The 16,254-nt window shown below is 34.7% G+C and overlaps 1 protein-coding gene across 1 annotated transcript in view; it reads left to right on the top strand.

Moving 5' to 3' along the window:
- Window positions 1-8,513, top strand: part of LOC107692685 (dachshund homolog 2-like) — a 36,114-nt gene extending 27,601 nt beyond the window's left edge. Inside the window, exons 4-10 of the mRNA XM_016491850.1 lie at window positions 4,402-4,521; window positions 4,793-4,962; window positions 5,670-5,823; window positions 6,570-6,641; window positions 7,854-7,984; window positions 8,067-8,214; window positions 8,314-8,513. Of these exons, the coding sequence (XP_016347336.1) occupies window positions 4,402-4,521; window positions 4,793-4,962; window positions 5,670-5,823; window positions 6,570-6,641; window positions 7,854-7,984; window positions 8,067-8,214; window positions 8,314-8,513 (995 nt within the window). The remainder of the gene's footprint in view (window positions 1-4,401; window positions 4,522-4,792; window positions 4,963-5,669; window positions 5,824-6,569; window positions 6,642-7,853; window positions 7,985-8,066; window positions 8,215-8,313) is intronic.
- The last annotated feature ends 7,741 nt before the right edge of the window (window positions 8,514-16,254 follow it).

The raw sequence follows: 16,254 nt of genomic DNA, 5'->3' as shown, positions 1-16,254 counted from the left end.
ATTATATATATATATATATATATATATATGATTAATAAAAATTAAATATTTAATTATACACCATTAAAAACAGTAATAGTATTAAATATTACAATTTAAAATAATGTTTTCTATTTTAATATATTTTAAAATGTAGTTTATTTATGTGGTGGCAAAGCTGAATTTTCAGCAAATAAAACTGTTGAGGAGACACAGTTGAAGGTGTCTCCATTTGATTACTCCATTGCTGTATGGGAGAAAGTGTGAGACAGTTGTTTGTGTTTGTGATTGTTCTTGAATGTATTGCAGGTCTAACAACAGCTGCCATGGCTGAAGCTTTGAAGATACAGAAGATGAAGATGATGATGAATCTACACAATACCCACAATGGCTCAGAATTCGATTCAGATGAGCTCAACTCTAATACAGGTACAGGTAGGGCTTGTGCTTTCACGATTTGTTTGTTAATGTGTGTTTATGTTCCTTTAAGGCAGCTTGTTTAAAGTGCAATCTGTAGATGTACCAGACAGATAGCTTTGCAATAGTAACCTGGGCCTTTTGGGTGAGATGAGCCCCATCGCAGAGCTCGCTCAGGGTGCCCATGTTGCAGGGTTGTGCTTGGTTTACAGAGACTAATGGTGACATTAATGACTGCTGCCTGACTGTGCATTTAGAGAAGACCAACAACAGACAGAAGAATAGTTAATCGTACACCAGCCCTTGAGATGAAACAAGACATTTGCTGCAGGGGTGCATGTGTTTGTGTGTGTGCATACAAGCCAAGCAAAATTAGAAAATGTGTAAATGGATAATGTTGCATTTGTACAGTATTTTTGTGTGTACATGCATAAACAAAATTTGTGGATGATGCAAAGCATTTTAAAAAGTGTGCAACTTTTCTGATTTAACTTATTATTTAATTTTATATTTAAATGATCCTTCAGAAATCATTCTAATATGCTGATTTGCTGCTGAAAAAATATTTATTGTTATTGTCAATGTGTGCTGCTGCTCATATTTTGTGTGGTGTATATTTTTTTCAGGATTCTCTGATAAATAGAAAGTTCAAACGACAAAAAGGAACATTTCACTTCTGTTAGTGTTTGCACTCAGCAGAATTTGCTAGACAGATTTTTTAGGCATCACATAAAATCTTGAGTCTTCAAACACAGCAGCCATATACTAACTGTGGCTAAAACTAACATAGATAATGTGGACTTCAAAAGCCATTCTCACAAGAGTTTAGGAGGAAGAGAGCACAGCATTCCTAGAGAGAACAGCTGTGGACAAGCATAATTTAGGAGAGAAGAAAAAACGGCCTTCATCAGAAAGATGGAATGCAGTCAAGGAAAATCAGCATCAAGGTTGACATCAGAAGAGCAGAGAGAAGCAGCGAGAGATACTTTTTTCCCCCTGCGTTGACAAGTTGAAAGAAAAATTCCATGCATTATTTAACAAGATGGCCGAAACCTGTCATACGGGTGATTGCCTGCGTTAACAGAAACAGGTGTGCGCTGTGTGTGTGCATACGGGTGTATGTTAGCACATGTGTGCTTGTTTTCACATCCGCGTGCGTTTAGCAGGGAACTCGTGTATAGTGTAACGCACACATTATCTGTTTGCCCCTCTTTCCCTGTGGTCAACATTTTTGTATCTTCACCCGTCCACCCCCTTTCCCTCTCATCTTGTCTGTTTGAAGTTGCTCTCATTTTTAAGATGCTGTTTAAATCAGTATTTATTATATCAAATGGCTGCAATATAACAAAGAGTGAAAAATTGAAGGGGGTCTGAATACTTTCCGTTAGAGCAAACATGTAGAAACACACAAATCTCTTCTAGTTGACTTTTAAAGCATTTCTCATTTGATCAAACAGTCTAGACAAGCTGACCATCTGGTGTTTATTAATTACTAGGATACAAATGACTGTAATTAATTACTGGCCAAAAATACTCAAAAGTGAGCAATAACCATTTTCATTAGACAGTTTTGACCTTGTCATCATGGCTCATTTTTTCTCATAACAGCACATACACTAAACCTAACCTATAGTGTTAACTAAATAAACGCGAGATAAAAACACATTTGCTGAAGCAACCATGCCATTTTAGCTGGCTTCTACAAATCTTTGAGCTGTTTTATCGAGTCTCATGGCTCATTGGACTAATACTTGATTGCTCCACATCAAAAATGCAGTGCTTTACCAGGTGAGCTACCGAGCAAGTTTACTACGTCAAAAAAGCCATACACATGGAGCTAGTTATGTGACACAAACATCAAAATATATTAGTTTACAAATCATGCTTATGGTAAAAGTGTGTTTACTGTCATAAAATAGTAGTGTGCAAGAAACCACGTAAAACAAGTCTTCATTAATAACTAATCTGTCCCTGTACACTCTTCTGCCATAGAAGAACATTTTTTTGTCTAAATGGTTCCATAAAGAACCTTTAACATCTGAAGAACCTTTCTGTTTCACAAAAGGTTCTTTGTGGCGAAAGAAGGTTCTTCATATTATAAAAAGGTAAGAAAGAGACGGTTCTTTAAATAATTGTGTATACTTATAATTTTTTTTTTTTTTTTTTTTTTTTTTAATGTAATGGACGTTTGGCCTATTTCATTATCCATCAGGTGAAAATGATCTGTCTAAAATTACAAGCACAAAATAATAGGTATCTTGAATAACATGCACTTATGAATCACACATTATAAGACCAGGAATGTTTATTAAAAAAAAAGAAATGATTGATTTCATGTTGACATTTCGCAGAAAGATCTGCCATCGTACACTGAAAAACAAAATTGGAGTAGAAACAACTCTGACATTTTTCGTTTACTTGGAAATTGCTAGTAAATTTCACAAATAATTACAGAAAACTGCAAGTAACTCATTGAATTTCTAAGTATAAAGAGTGAAATAGTAATTTATTGTAAAACATACTCCAGTAATCTTTGTTTTATTTACAACTTTCGAAAACCATTTTACAGTGTATTTCTCTTTACACCAGCTCCTTTCAGAATATCAGTAATCCAAAGCAAGCTGTTCTAGACATCCGACCAAAAGCTGAAAGCCATTTCTATTTGAGTACTTGACACAGGAGAATATACCGTATGCACGTGTGTGTACGTGTGCATGTTTGTGTTTGTTTTAGTGTGTTTCGCAGCACAGCTGCAGCTCTTGTTGTCTCTGATTGCTCTTGCTTTCCCTCCTCTCATCCATCTTCATCTGTCTGATTACTGTGAATTTGCGCCCTCTCACTTACGTTAGAACTCCAGTCCCACAAGATATGTGAGCTCGTGTTGACACTAGTCTTGATTTCCACGGACGTGCAGATTGTTGCACAGATGGCCGCTCTATTGTACAGTATTTATGTCATGGTGAAGGGACCAGGTTGCGTAGCTGCCGTGGTGTTGTAATGTATCTGCAGTGTTGGGTTGTGTCGTAATGAGGGAGCTTATTGTTTTTAATCAGGTTATTTTTGTCCGGTCGTGTGAAGACCTTATTGGTTGGAGCATGTGATATTCTTAAGGGGACTGACTTCATCCTGCGCTGTCACTGATTCCTTCGCCACAAATCTGCCACCTAAACACCATCTGCTCCCAATGGCACTGACATGAATACTGATGATAGATTATCAGTTCAGTTCATTGTTGCTGCTGGTCGCTGGGCAACTTACATTTTATTGTTTCCGTTTTTTCATTCAAGATAATGAGATATGCCCATTCTATAGTATTCTGCTCACTTATTTGGGGGATTCCATTCTAAGCTAATTTGTCTAAGCATATTTGTGTGTGAATGTGTACAGTATGTGGTTAAATGTGCACTTAAAGCTAACCTAAAGCAATGAATAGTACTTTTAACAAACTTTAGTCATAGTAATTTTTGGTTCAAAGAATGCTTTTGAATAGGATAGTTCTACAGCAACATCCACACCAGTAGGTGTCAGTATGAAGTTTAAAGCCACTTAAAAAAATAAAAACAAAAATATTTCTAAATACAGTTTATGTATATATGTATATATTTTACCCATGTTACTAAATTCTATATATTGTTATAATTGTGTATTTTAATAGATTTAAACGTATCTTGCTTTGCTTAGTCATACTATAGTTTAGACTAACTTCAATCAGTTAGAATCAATTAAATAAACTGAATCTGTGAATCTGAATTTATAATTTTCTTTACATACAGTACATATATAAATCTATATATTAATATGGAAATCAATAAACATTAAAACTATATGTAACTTCAAAAAGGTAGACACTGCAAACACTGCAAAATGTAAAAATATATCAATACAATATGAATATATGTTCAAATATAAAAGCTATGTTATATGTTAGCTATGTTAAAACCTAAATGCATGTTAAAACCTATATTGTGAATATTTCATATTTCATATTCTTCTATCATTAAACAGGATGCAGCGCTTTGTCCTGGGAGAGAGAGAAGCATTCATCACCTGCTTCAGAGAAAACACAGCACAGCTTGAACAACTCTCAGCTCGGCTCTCTCCAACACACCCATCTACTGGCCAACAGTGAGCATTAACCATTCACTTTCACACCCTGATGTGTTTAAAGAGATCATAAAATGAAAATTCTGTCAGTAGCTTCTCACCCTTATGTCGTTTCAAACCTGTATGACTTTCTATTTACAGTTACTGGGACAATTAATGGGGACTGGAGCATTCAAGCTTAATATGCAAAAACATCATAAAAGTAGTCCATATGACTAAATTGAAAGTCTAATCTGAAGCCAACTGACTTAAATGTATGTAGTTATTCCATTATTCTTTCATCTTCTCATAGGACTGGACCTGCCCTTCATGATGATGCCCCATCCCCTGCTTCCTGTTGGACTTCCTCCCGCCTCTGTTGCCATGGCAATGAACCAGATGAACCACCTTAATACAATTGCCAACATGGTTGCCAGTGCACAGGTGCACAGCCCCGTCTCCAGGCCGACATCTGCCATCAAGGTAGGACATACTGTACAGACCAGATACTAAAACACACAGCTCTTTTGCTGCAAGGTCATCAGGGACTGTTCACACAATTCTAGCTTGAGTTTATTTATTTGGAGTCATTTAAGGCAATTTGCTGGTCCACTTGGTCCAAAGGGGTCTAAACTGCTTTAGGTAATCAAAGGTCAGGTGGCTTTCAGAGACCTGTTTTAGGTTGTTAACCATGTTCCTTGTTTCTGCCACGTAATGAAAAAATAGAGAAAAGAAAGAAAAGGTAATTGCTACTTTTTATCTCACAATTCAAACTTTTTTCTAGCAAATTTGTTTTTTTTTCTTGGAATTCTGAGTTTACATCTTGGCATTCTGAGTTTACATCTCGCGGTAATTGCGACTTTTTCTTCTCAGCAGTTCTGAGTTCATATCTCAAAATTAGTCACAAAAATAATTCAGAATTGCAAGATATAAAAGCAGAATTGTGAGGGGAAAAAGTGAGAATTGATAGATGTTGTTTATGCTGTGGCAGAAACAAGCTTCCATAGCTTACTAGCCTTACCACAAATCTGAATCTGAAAAAAGGTTTTATTTTATGACAAATCCTTAACGATGATATGAACCTTAAGGCAAGCTGACTCAGATAAACTGGGTCAATGAAGATGTGTTGTCATGTGGGGAGAGTTTATTTAGGTTTGCAGGACTGAAGTCTCTTTTTTTTTTCATTTCAGCAGGAGTGTTTTGACGAGAGCCCCTCTCTGACACCATCCGTAGATGGGAATGTTCCTCAGAAAACTGAACCCTCACCTCAACTAACCAGTTCAGTTCCCAGCAGCCCCACACAGCCTTACACACACTCTCCTCAAAAAACACCCTTGAGTTTGAGTGAGTGAGTTTGCATATTAAGTAGGGCTGTCAGTTGAATTAATGACATAATAACATGCAATTAATTAGTTATTAATTAAACAATCATCAATCTCTGCTGAGCGAATCTCACAAATGAACATACACTAAAAGTTTGGGGTGATTTAAAAAAAAAATTGGGGGGGAAAGAAATTAATACTTTTTTTTCAGCAAGGATGCATTAATTTGACCAAAAAGTGACAGTAAAGATATTTAAAGGGCTACAATATATTTCTATTTGGCAGCGGCTATTTGCACAATTAGATGCTTTTTACACTAAATGAAAAAATCATATTTTCTTAGCGATAGGTGGTATTTACACTAAGTGCAAATAGCAATGGATTCTATTTACACTAAATGAAAATAGCAATATTTTCTTAGCGATATGCTATTTACACCTTATCAAACACAATGTGCTATACCAATCCATATGTGGTTTCTGAATGTTAGTGTATTTACAGAGACCCAGTTACTGTGGTTAGCATCTTCATCTTGAAGTGTGATATTACTGTTGTTTCATAATATCTTGCATACAATGTCCATAGAAAACAACATTATATGATTTACATTGAGGAAAAAATGTTAAACTAATCAACGAGGCTTGCAATGACTCTTCTGCATGCACAATAACAACACAAAGCAATATATGTTGGCAATAGTCTGTGCTTCTCTGAAACTTCTTGTTTCATTTATCTGCTGTCTTTATATATCTCTTTCTCTCTCTGTAGCATATGATGTTCATGATGAACAAAGTGAGACAGACTCAACTCTGCATATGAACAGACTTTCCAACTACAGGGGTGAGTTTCCTTCACATAAACGAAATTTTATAAAAAATAAAATTTAATATAACATAACATTACAGAAAAGCCTCTCCTCTGACCTCTTCTGCTCTCATTATAGTTCAATTATTGCACAGAGCCACTATATTGCATTGAGTTTAGTTGGGTGATGTAATGGTATGTTGTAATGGGATATTCTAGTTTCTATATACAAGTAATCTCAAAACAATTAAAATAATATGCTCATGCCTGGCTTCATCCTGTACTAGCAAATGTATAAAAAGCATAAATCGACATACAGATTCTTCTGTTGTAAAAATTTAGGATCAGTGAGTTTAAACAAAAAAAAAAATTTAAATTAAATTAATACTTTTATTCAACAAGGATGTATTAAACTGACCAAAAGTGTCAGTAAAGACATTTTTTAATGTTACAATAAATTCGATTATAAATAAATGCTGTTCTTTTGAACTTTCTGAAGACTGGAGTAACGGCTGCTGAAAATTCAGCTCTGCCATCACAGGAATAAATTACATTAAAATGCAATATCATGTTAAATCAGTTATTATAAGTCATAATATTCGTAATATGACTGTTTTTATTGTATTTTTAATCAAATGAATGCTGCCTTGGTGAGCATAAACAATTAACTTTCAAAAACATTAAAAAACCCAATGCCCTCACTCAAAAAGAACAACCAAAAAACAGGGATTTTCTGTAGATTTATTAACTGATGTAACTTAAATTATAACTATATATTAAGCATATTCTTCAAAAAGAAAAAAAGTTCTTATTTGCTGAAAATCTTACCCTCCTTTGTAGCTTATAAATCACATCTGAGACTAGTGTTATTAGTATCATTGACACGCTAGTATAGTTTTTGTTACATTTTTAAATTGATTTTTATTTTAATATTTTCTTACAATTTTAATATATTTTTTAAATGTCTATATAGTTTTTTATTATTAATTTTTATATCAGTTTAACTTTAAATTGTAGTACATCAGGTTAAACTAAATGAAAATGAGAAATGTTGCCTTGCCAACTAGCTGCAATTTTACATAACGTTTACTTTATTCCAATTAATTTTTTTATGATTTTAGTTTTGGTTAACTAATAACCCTGTATGAGACTGAGTAAATGACAGAATTTAAATTTATAGCTAAACTATTCTTTTAACAGTCAGTTGATCAGTTGAATTCATCCCTTTCTTTGTTTATTATTTCACAGTTGAACAAAATGCAGTGAAACCAACCATCTTTGAGAAGGTCCCAGCTCAATCATTGTCCTCTGGCTTCCCTGCGTCCCTTCTTTTCACAGACGGCCTCTCCTCCGTCGAGACACTGCTCACTAATGTCCAGGTATAGCCATGAAGAAATGCAACACACACACACACTCATACAAACAAGTTCAGCATCAATAACATGTGGACATGTGTTGCAGGGCCTGCTAAAGGTGGCTTTGGAGAATGCCCGTCTGCAGGAGAAACAGCTTCAGCAGGAGAGGAGAGAGCTCAAGATGGAGCTGTACAGAGAGAGAGAGATGAGAGAGAGTCTAGAGAGACAGCTCACCTCTGAGCTACACAGTCGAGGTAAAATGTTGCGATCTAATACATATTGGAAAACTGAAAAAAAAAACAGAAATCGTCTATTTCCATTTGATGTTTACACATGGATATTTTCTCTTCCAGCTACCATTCAGAGACGTCTGAAGAAGGAGAAGAAGGCAAAGAGGAGGTTACAGGAGGCGCTGGAATATGAGTCCAAGCGGAGAGGGCAGATCGAGCAGGCCTTACAGCAGGCCACCTCATCAGACACTCTCACACACGGTGAGACGCTCTCACACACACTCAGAGAGTTTCATTCAGGCTTTTATTTTGGATGCGATTAATCGTTTGACAGCACTAATATATATATATATATATATAGTTGTTTTTTTTTGTGAAAAAAAAGACAATATATGGAAAGAACACCATTTATATATAGTACACAATTTGTTTTTTGTTCTTTAACTTGTTTTTAATGTTTTTGAAAGACGTCTCTTATGCTCACCCAAGCTGCATTTATTTGATCGAAAATACAGTAAAAATAGTAATACTGTGAATTGTTTTATTGATTACATTTATTTTATTATTTTATTTTGTTATTTTAATTATGTAGTGTTTCAAACATATTAAACATGTTAACGATATGTATGTTTCATTAACATATATAAAAATAAAACTGAAATAGTATGACTGAACTAAATGAACTAAGATGAAATAAACTAAAATACATTTTCATGACCATTTCATTAACCATGAGTTAATTTTAGTTTTAATTTTTAATACACTAATATTCAATTTTTTTATGTTTTTGAAAGAAATCTCTTCTGCTCACCAAGGCTGCATTTATTTGATTAAATATACAGTTAAAAGACTGAAATACAAACAATAAAATGTCAAATAAAAACAATAAAATGTAGTTTATTCCTGTGATGGCAAAGCTGAATTTTCAGCATCAATTACTTCAGTCTTCAGTGTCACATGATTCTTCAGAAATCATTCTAATATGCTCAAGAAACATTTTTCTGAAAACAGTTTTTCTGCTTAATATTTTTGTGGAAGCTGTGATACATGTTTTTTTTCAGGATTCTTTGATGAATAGAAAGTTCAAAAGCACAGCATTTATTTGAAATATATATTTTTTGTAACTATGTAAAAGTTTTTTTTTTTTGTCTTTAATCGATGTAACGCATTCTTGCTGAATGAAAGTATTAATCTCTGTTAAAAAATAAATAAAGTCCTTGTACAAAACATGCCTATCAACACACTCGTATACAGTGTATGTATGTGCACAGTTTCAGCTGTGGCTTATTCTGATTTGTTGTCTTGACCTCACTTCCCCTTCCCATCAGTCTTTCTCAGCAACACCGTGTGTCACTCGCCCGTGTCCTCCAAACAGATGAGATCATTGGCTCCCTCTGTCTCAGAGTGAAACCATTTGCAAATAAACACATAGATGAATCAAAAGACTGGGGACTAATTGCAAGGTTCCTGTGTAAGCAAAGCCTCACCGCATGAATATTCCAGCGCCGCCCTTCCACCCGTTTATCTGTTTCTGCAGCTGGCCGTTCTCACTCTCTCCCCCTCCGAGAGACAGCTAAAGCTACATGATAAATTATTTGAATTACACCTTGTGTTAATTTTATTAAAATGACTCCCTGATGTCGAGAAAATCTGCTACACGTTGGCACAGCACTGGACTGGAGGTGTTCATTTACTGTCTAATGTCTTTTTTCCATGATGTGCAAAAATGTACTATTTTAGAGAAAAGGGGCATTTGAAATTCTATAATATTTTAGAAATGTAAATATTTATTTTTATTATTATCTATTTCTTATATTTTAATTATGTAGCTTTTAAACATGCTAGGCCCACCTTTTTTTTAACTTAAATCAAAATACATTTTCATGACTCTAAACTTAGTAAAAAATAAACATGAATTAAATTTATTTGTAATAATTTTTTTTCCATTCAAAAGTTTGGGGTTGGTAAAATTTTTGAATGTTTTTTAAACAAGTCTCTTATGCTCACCAAGGCTCCGTGTTGCCACGTCCGCGGTTTTCACGCAGAATTGGGCTACTTTAACACTGTTGCCGCGGATTGTTTTTCATGTCCGCGGGTTGAAGCGACCCCAATAATGCGATATTTAGCCCCTGAAATACATGTATTTGAACCCCCGGAATGCGATTTTTAAGGGGGGACCCCCTCGAAACACGATTGGGCTAGTTTTGAGTAGCAGTTGGGTGGGTTTTGTTGTGAAAACCTGGCAACCCTGCCAAGGCTGTACTTATTTGATTAAAAATACAGTAAAACAGTAATATTGTCAAATATTGTAATTAATTCCTGTGATGGAAAAGCTGAATTTTCAGCAGCCATTACTCCAGTCTTCAGTCATTTGTGGAAACCATCATCTATTTCTTTTCAGGATTCTTTGATGAATAGAAAGTTCAAAAGAACAGCATTTATTTGAAATAAATACATTTGTCTTTACTGTCACTTTTGTTCAGTTTAATGCATCCTTACTGAATAAAAGTATTAATTTATTTTACAAACAACAATCAATCAATCAATATCTTACTGACCCCAAACTTTTATAAAATGTAAAACCTTCAAAACCTTTATTAAATATGAAAGTCCCATTAGATGGCCCAGAGAAGTTTAACACTATTACACATATTTAAATTGTTGAATTAATATTGAAACAGTTGTCAAGGTTTCAGTCTTTTATTTGTATATTTATCAGTCTTTAAATTTACAGTAGATAGGTAAAATTTTTCCCAGAATAATGTAATTTCAACCTGTGGCTCTCAAACCTTCCTCTTGTTTTTCTTTCTTACAGAAAGCAGAACATACACAAAAAATCCAATAATGTACTAAGAAGAGGTGGATAAGGATGCTCTCCACATCACACACTTTCCGAATGCTGAAGAGAGGACTTCAAGGTTTTATGCTGTGAGCTGCATTGGAGAAGATCTTCTCCTTAACCCAATCGAATGCTCCATCCACACAACATTCCAGAATCCTCGACTGTTGTTTTATCTACATACATTGTGCTTAATTCCTTGTTTAAGCTCTGTGGAGAGCACTGTTGGTGTACTGCTACTTGTTTTGATGCAGCGTTTGGAAGCAACTGGACGCTGTTTTGGCATTATCCCTTCAGGACAGTGACCTTCAGTCTAATGCCCTCAGGACAGGCTGAGGAAAATGTAAAAAAAGGAGGAAAAGAGATGCATCTGGCTTGTGTTTCATACTTCTTTAAAGACTCTAAAGAGTGTGGAATCTTACATTTCATTGCTTTTCTCGTGTATGTCCATCTTCTGGTTCTACAGTCCATTTATCTCTTTGTAGGTCAGTTTGGCTTCTTAATACTGTTTAAAATGTTCACCTGTTCTTCAGTTTGAGCAACCTTATGTGGGAGTTTTCTTTGTAAGACCTTGCGTTATTTTATTGACTTTCAGATGGAAAAACTACTGAATGTTTTTGGAATCTTTCCCTCGTTATTCTAAGGAGAACCTGTGGATATTGTAGATGTGGTTTCATGTTCTCAAGCATTTACAGCGATTTGATTCAAATAAGTTAAAACTAGACACTAGCCGCAGATGATATTTTCTTATGCATTTGGCATTTTCCCCACCACACGAGTCTTTATTTAGTCTGTGAGTTACTTAAAGAGGAAAACAGACTTCCCACAGAACAGAATTCCCTGCTGGTGTTGTCAGGATGAGCCATCCATCCTATAGGCATTCGAATGCTAAATGATGTCTTGAAAGGTCTAGATCGATGTCTGTCACCATTTTGTGCACCAGAATGAACCGACAACACAAATAAACAAAGCGATGCTCATGTCACCGGTGTCACCTTGTCGTCAATAGCGTTCCTGATGAAGCTAAAGCCATCAAACAATCCTATTGATTCAGGTCATGCAAATGAGACCCCATTAGTGCTTAAATGCCTCCGCTGCTACATATCGGCCTTTATTGACACGTATCAAAGTCCTCATTAACATTCCATTTGTGGTCTTCTCGTGGCCAGACACAAGCTAAGTATTGTTCCATACTGATATTTCTAGTCTACAACAGCACTCCCAACAGCTCCAGCTGTATGATATCCAAACAACTGTACTGTAACACGGATTTGTAATATTTTTCTTTTGCATGCTTTAGGAATATTACCCGAGACCATAAATCTGTGGGGACCATAAATAGATTTGAAAACTATTTACTCTGATTTGGAATTGCTCCCTAAAAATGGGAAATGACCATTTGGGAACGTGGGAAATGTGTGGTTCCAAAACTACAGCTAGCAAAAGATAGGAGCGGAAGATAAACATATGTGTTTAGGATACAGAAATGGCATCTGTTTTGCTATGATTGTTTTGTGAGAAATATATCAGTACTTGTAAACTTGAAGAGGACTGTTGCGTTTGTTTGTGTATTCAGTTCAGTTCAACATCCTGGAAAATATATAATTTTAGCTGTACACAAGTTTTGAGTCTCTGCGTTAAAGAAACTGCATACAGGATATTGTGTGAGCATTAACTGAGCAGACTGGGAAACAAAAAAACAAGTGAAACCTCAAGAATCAAGAACATGGTCCAATACGTTGAAAAAAAAAAAAAATAATTTCACTCAGAAATTGCTAGTAATTTTCACAAATTATTACAAAGAAACGGCTTGCAACAGTGAATTAAACATTAAATTCTGATGCCAAAAAAAAACAAAACTGAAATACTATTTTTTTTTGTGAAACATACTCTAATAATCAACTTTAAAAAAATAAGTACAAAAAAAAAAAAAATAATAAATTTGTTGACAGTGTACAACTGCAAACCAATACAGAAACTTGTTTCGATATGTTCTTTAAAATGACGAGACAAGTTGTGGGCTCAATTCCCTCGAGCGGGATAAACAGAAATGTGCCTGATATGTCATATTATTCCCAGGATGCATTGAGGGTGGCTGCTGTTTTCTCAGGGTGGTGCGACTATATGAATATAGATAGTCATATGCACTGATTGACTGATTTGCCCATAATATTCACAACAGAAACATGAGTTTATTTTGTTTCTCATAAAAAAGGCAGCACAGATTTTTTTTTTATGTGATTTGAAGAAGCTTGTAGTTTCCACTGAGTTAAAGACCCATTTCATGCACCACAGCCTTCAAATAAAGACACACATTTTGAGGAAAAGGCTTAAATAAGACATGAAAAAATGTTTAACTAGATTACCCATATTAGGGCATGATGGGATAGAAAGGGAGGAAACGCTTTGAACGGAAATGATTAAATCGTGATTAAGTCATTGAACTCATGAACAACTTTTTACTTGACATCTGAATATAACAGAGGATGTTTTTCCTCATCTAAAATGACCAACGTTTCACTCTTTTGACTTGCATTGTGTAGAAGAATGAGAAGGTTTCTTTAAATGACTGATACAAGAAAAACAAGTTTATATATTTATTTATAGTCCTACACTACTGTTCAAAAGTTTGGGGTTGGTTCATGTTTTTGAAGGAAGTCTCATCAAGGCTACATTTACTTGATTACAAATACATGAAAAAAAACTTTATATTGTAAAATATTATTACAATTTAAAGTAACTGTTTTCTATTTTAATATATTTTAAAATGTAATTTATTCCTGTGATGGCAAAGCTGAATTTTCAACCGTCATTACTCTAGTCTTCAGTGTCACATGTGTCAGAAGTCATTATAATATTATGATTTAGTACTCAATAAATATTTCTTATATTATTTTATTATAATTTTGACAAATGGTTGTGCCACTTAATTTTTTTGTGAAAAATGAGATACATTTTTTTTTAGTAACCTTTTTTTTTCCATTGCCACTTTTGATTAATGCATCATTGCTGAATAAAACTATTAATTTCTTTATATTTTATTTTTAAATCTTGACCGGTATGTTCAGTATATATCAAATATTACCGACTGTACATTTGTATTAAAAAAAATTATGTCTTTATCACTAATTAATGTTTTTTAATATAATCATTTTAAGTAAACATCTGCATTAAATATATGAATAAACTGTCTTCTGGCACATATAGGTTAAAAGGGCCCTCAATTCTTTACAATTAAAGGTTAAGTAGCATTTAAAAAAAGTTTTTTAGCTCAATATGCTCAATAAACAAGATAAATAATTATATTTTCTACAATCAGCTGAGTATCAGTTAAACAGATTATGTCAAAATGATGATGTTGTATGATTACAAATGTGGTAAAGACAGAGAGAGATTAATTATGTGGTTATTTGGGCACCATATCCATGGGGAAACCATGCAGGGACAAATTATTTCATATAGACAGACATGGTCAAACACTGAAAACTGGAGAAAAAAACAAAGCAAAAACAAAACAAAGGCCCAGAGAAGAGAGATTAATATTCTTGCTCACACATACTGTCTCTCGTGTAATATACCAGGTGATTGCAATGTAAAAGATCAATATTTCAATTTCAGACTGCATTTTTATTCTCAGAGATTAGAGAACAATCAAATTCTCGATTTTCTCCATCTGCCATATAGGAAGACTCTCACAGTCTTACTGATAGCAAAAATGAAAAGTTTTTAGCCTGGGTGCAAGATGTTTGTTTTTGTGAATTATTCATTGAGATGTGTTTGTTCAAGTTAATAGCCATTTGCTCCAATACTGAAGGACAAATAATACAGATTGCTCAAACATAACAGAAGAGGAATGTGACATTGAGAAGAGGAAATGCGGGCAAAGCCTTCTGCACTGCAGCAGGGTCACTTACTGATAAACAGGCCTCGTGACAGATGGAGCAACGCTGAAGCTTCTTCAACACACCATTATTTACATCTGTCTGAAGAGCAGTGGTAGACTTGCATGTCGTCTATCCACATTAATTCTAATAAAAATGAGAAAGAAATGTTAATGGATATCAATAAGTTCCGTTTCTGTTGTTTTTCTTTTCTTTCTGTTGAGGGCATAGCACTGCTCAAATAAAACAAGTTATCAACAGTTGGTTTTAAACACAATGTTTACACCTTAAATTAAACGGCTTTTAAATTAATTTTCACATTTTAATTATATAAAAATATATAATTTTAATTATATAGAATACTCTGTTGCAACAAACTTCCTAAAACTCATAGAACGTCCCAGCGACACGTGCACACTCGCATAAAACTTGACTACAATCTCTCATCAAGCAAGGATTTGTTCTTCCTTCTTGGCGTTACCACCCCCTTGTGGTGAAGCCTGGAAAACTACCGTTTAAAAAACGTTTCCTTCCGAGGTTTTTTAAATCAGCCCAAGAGTTGGTGTCAGTTTTCCTTTTTTATTCATCATCTACACCTCACCAAACACTTATTAAAAGCCTCAGCTAATGAGCTGCTGCCAAGAAACACAAAACCTGCACATGCTCCTCCCATTACAATATTTGCATATTCAGTTCAACCTCAGGTCAATAGCTAACTTTCATACACACTCCAAACAACAGTAATCAGAATAGGCATACAAACACCTGCAGGAGCTCTCTCACACTCACACTCACTCACACACTCTCTCTCTCTCTCTCTCTCACACACACACACACACTAGTGATGCGCGGATGGCGGTTATATCCGCGGGCGCTGCGGATAATCCGCGGATCGGGTGGGTCGGGTAATAAAAAAATGCATTCTGATTATTTGCGGGTGGGTCGCAGGTGGATAAAATAAATCATTAATGATGCAAGTATTAACTACATTTTCTAAATTATGAACGTGTTTTAAATAGGCTACAAAAATTGAATCAACTGTAAATTAACATTAAAAGTTATTCAACAAAACATTATTTAGTCAAGAGCAGTAAGTTTTGTTGTTTAACATTAATAAAAGACGGCACAGCTAGGCTGCTGTCACAAGACCTATTTCACGGATCCAATACTGATACTCGTGCGTTTTATTTTGCAACTGTTTACATTAATTTAAGACAAAACCGACAGTACTTTCTCAATTTGGTACTCGCAGTACGCGCTTTGGATGTGACTGTGAGCGCACGCGCCTGGAGAGCGCGAGTAACGAATGGCTTAAAAAGACGTGAAAATAATACATTTTTGTGA

The sequence above is a fragment of the Sinocyclocheilus anshuiensis genome, unplaced genomic scaffold (assembly GCF_001515605.1).
Source record: "Sinocyclocheilus anshuiensis isolate Anshui unplaced genomic scaffold, SAMN03320099.WGS_v1.1 scaffold50, whole genome shotgun sequence".
Taxonomy (NCBI): Eukaryota; Metazoa; Chordata; class Actinopteri; order Cypriniformes; family Cyprinidae; genus Sinocyclocheilus; species Sinocyclocheilus anshuiensis.
Note: the sequence above shows the minus strand (reverse complement) of the source record. Positions and strands in the feature narration are given on the sequence as shown.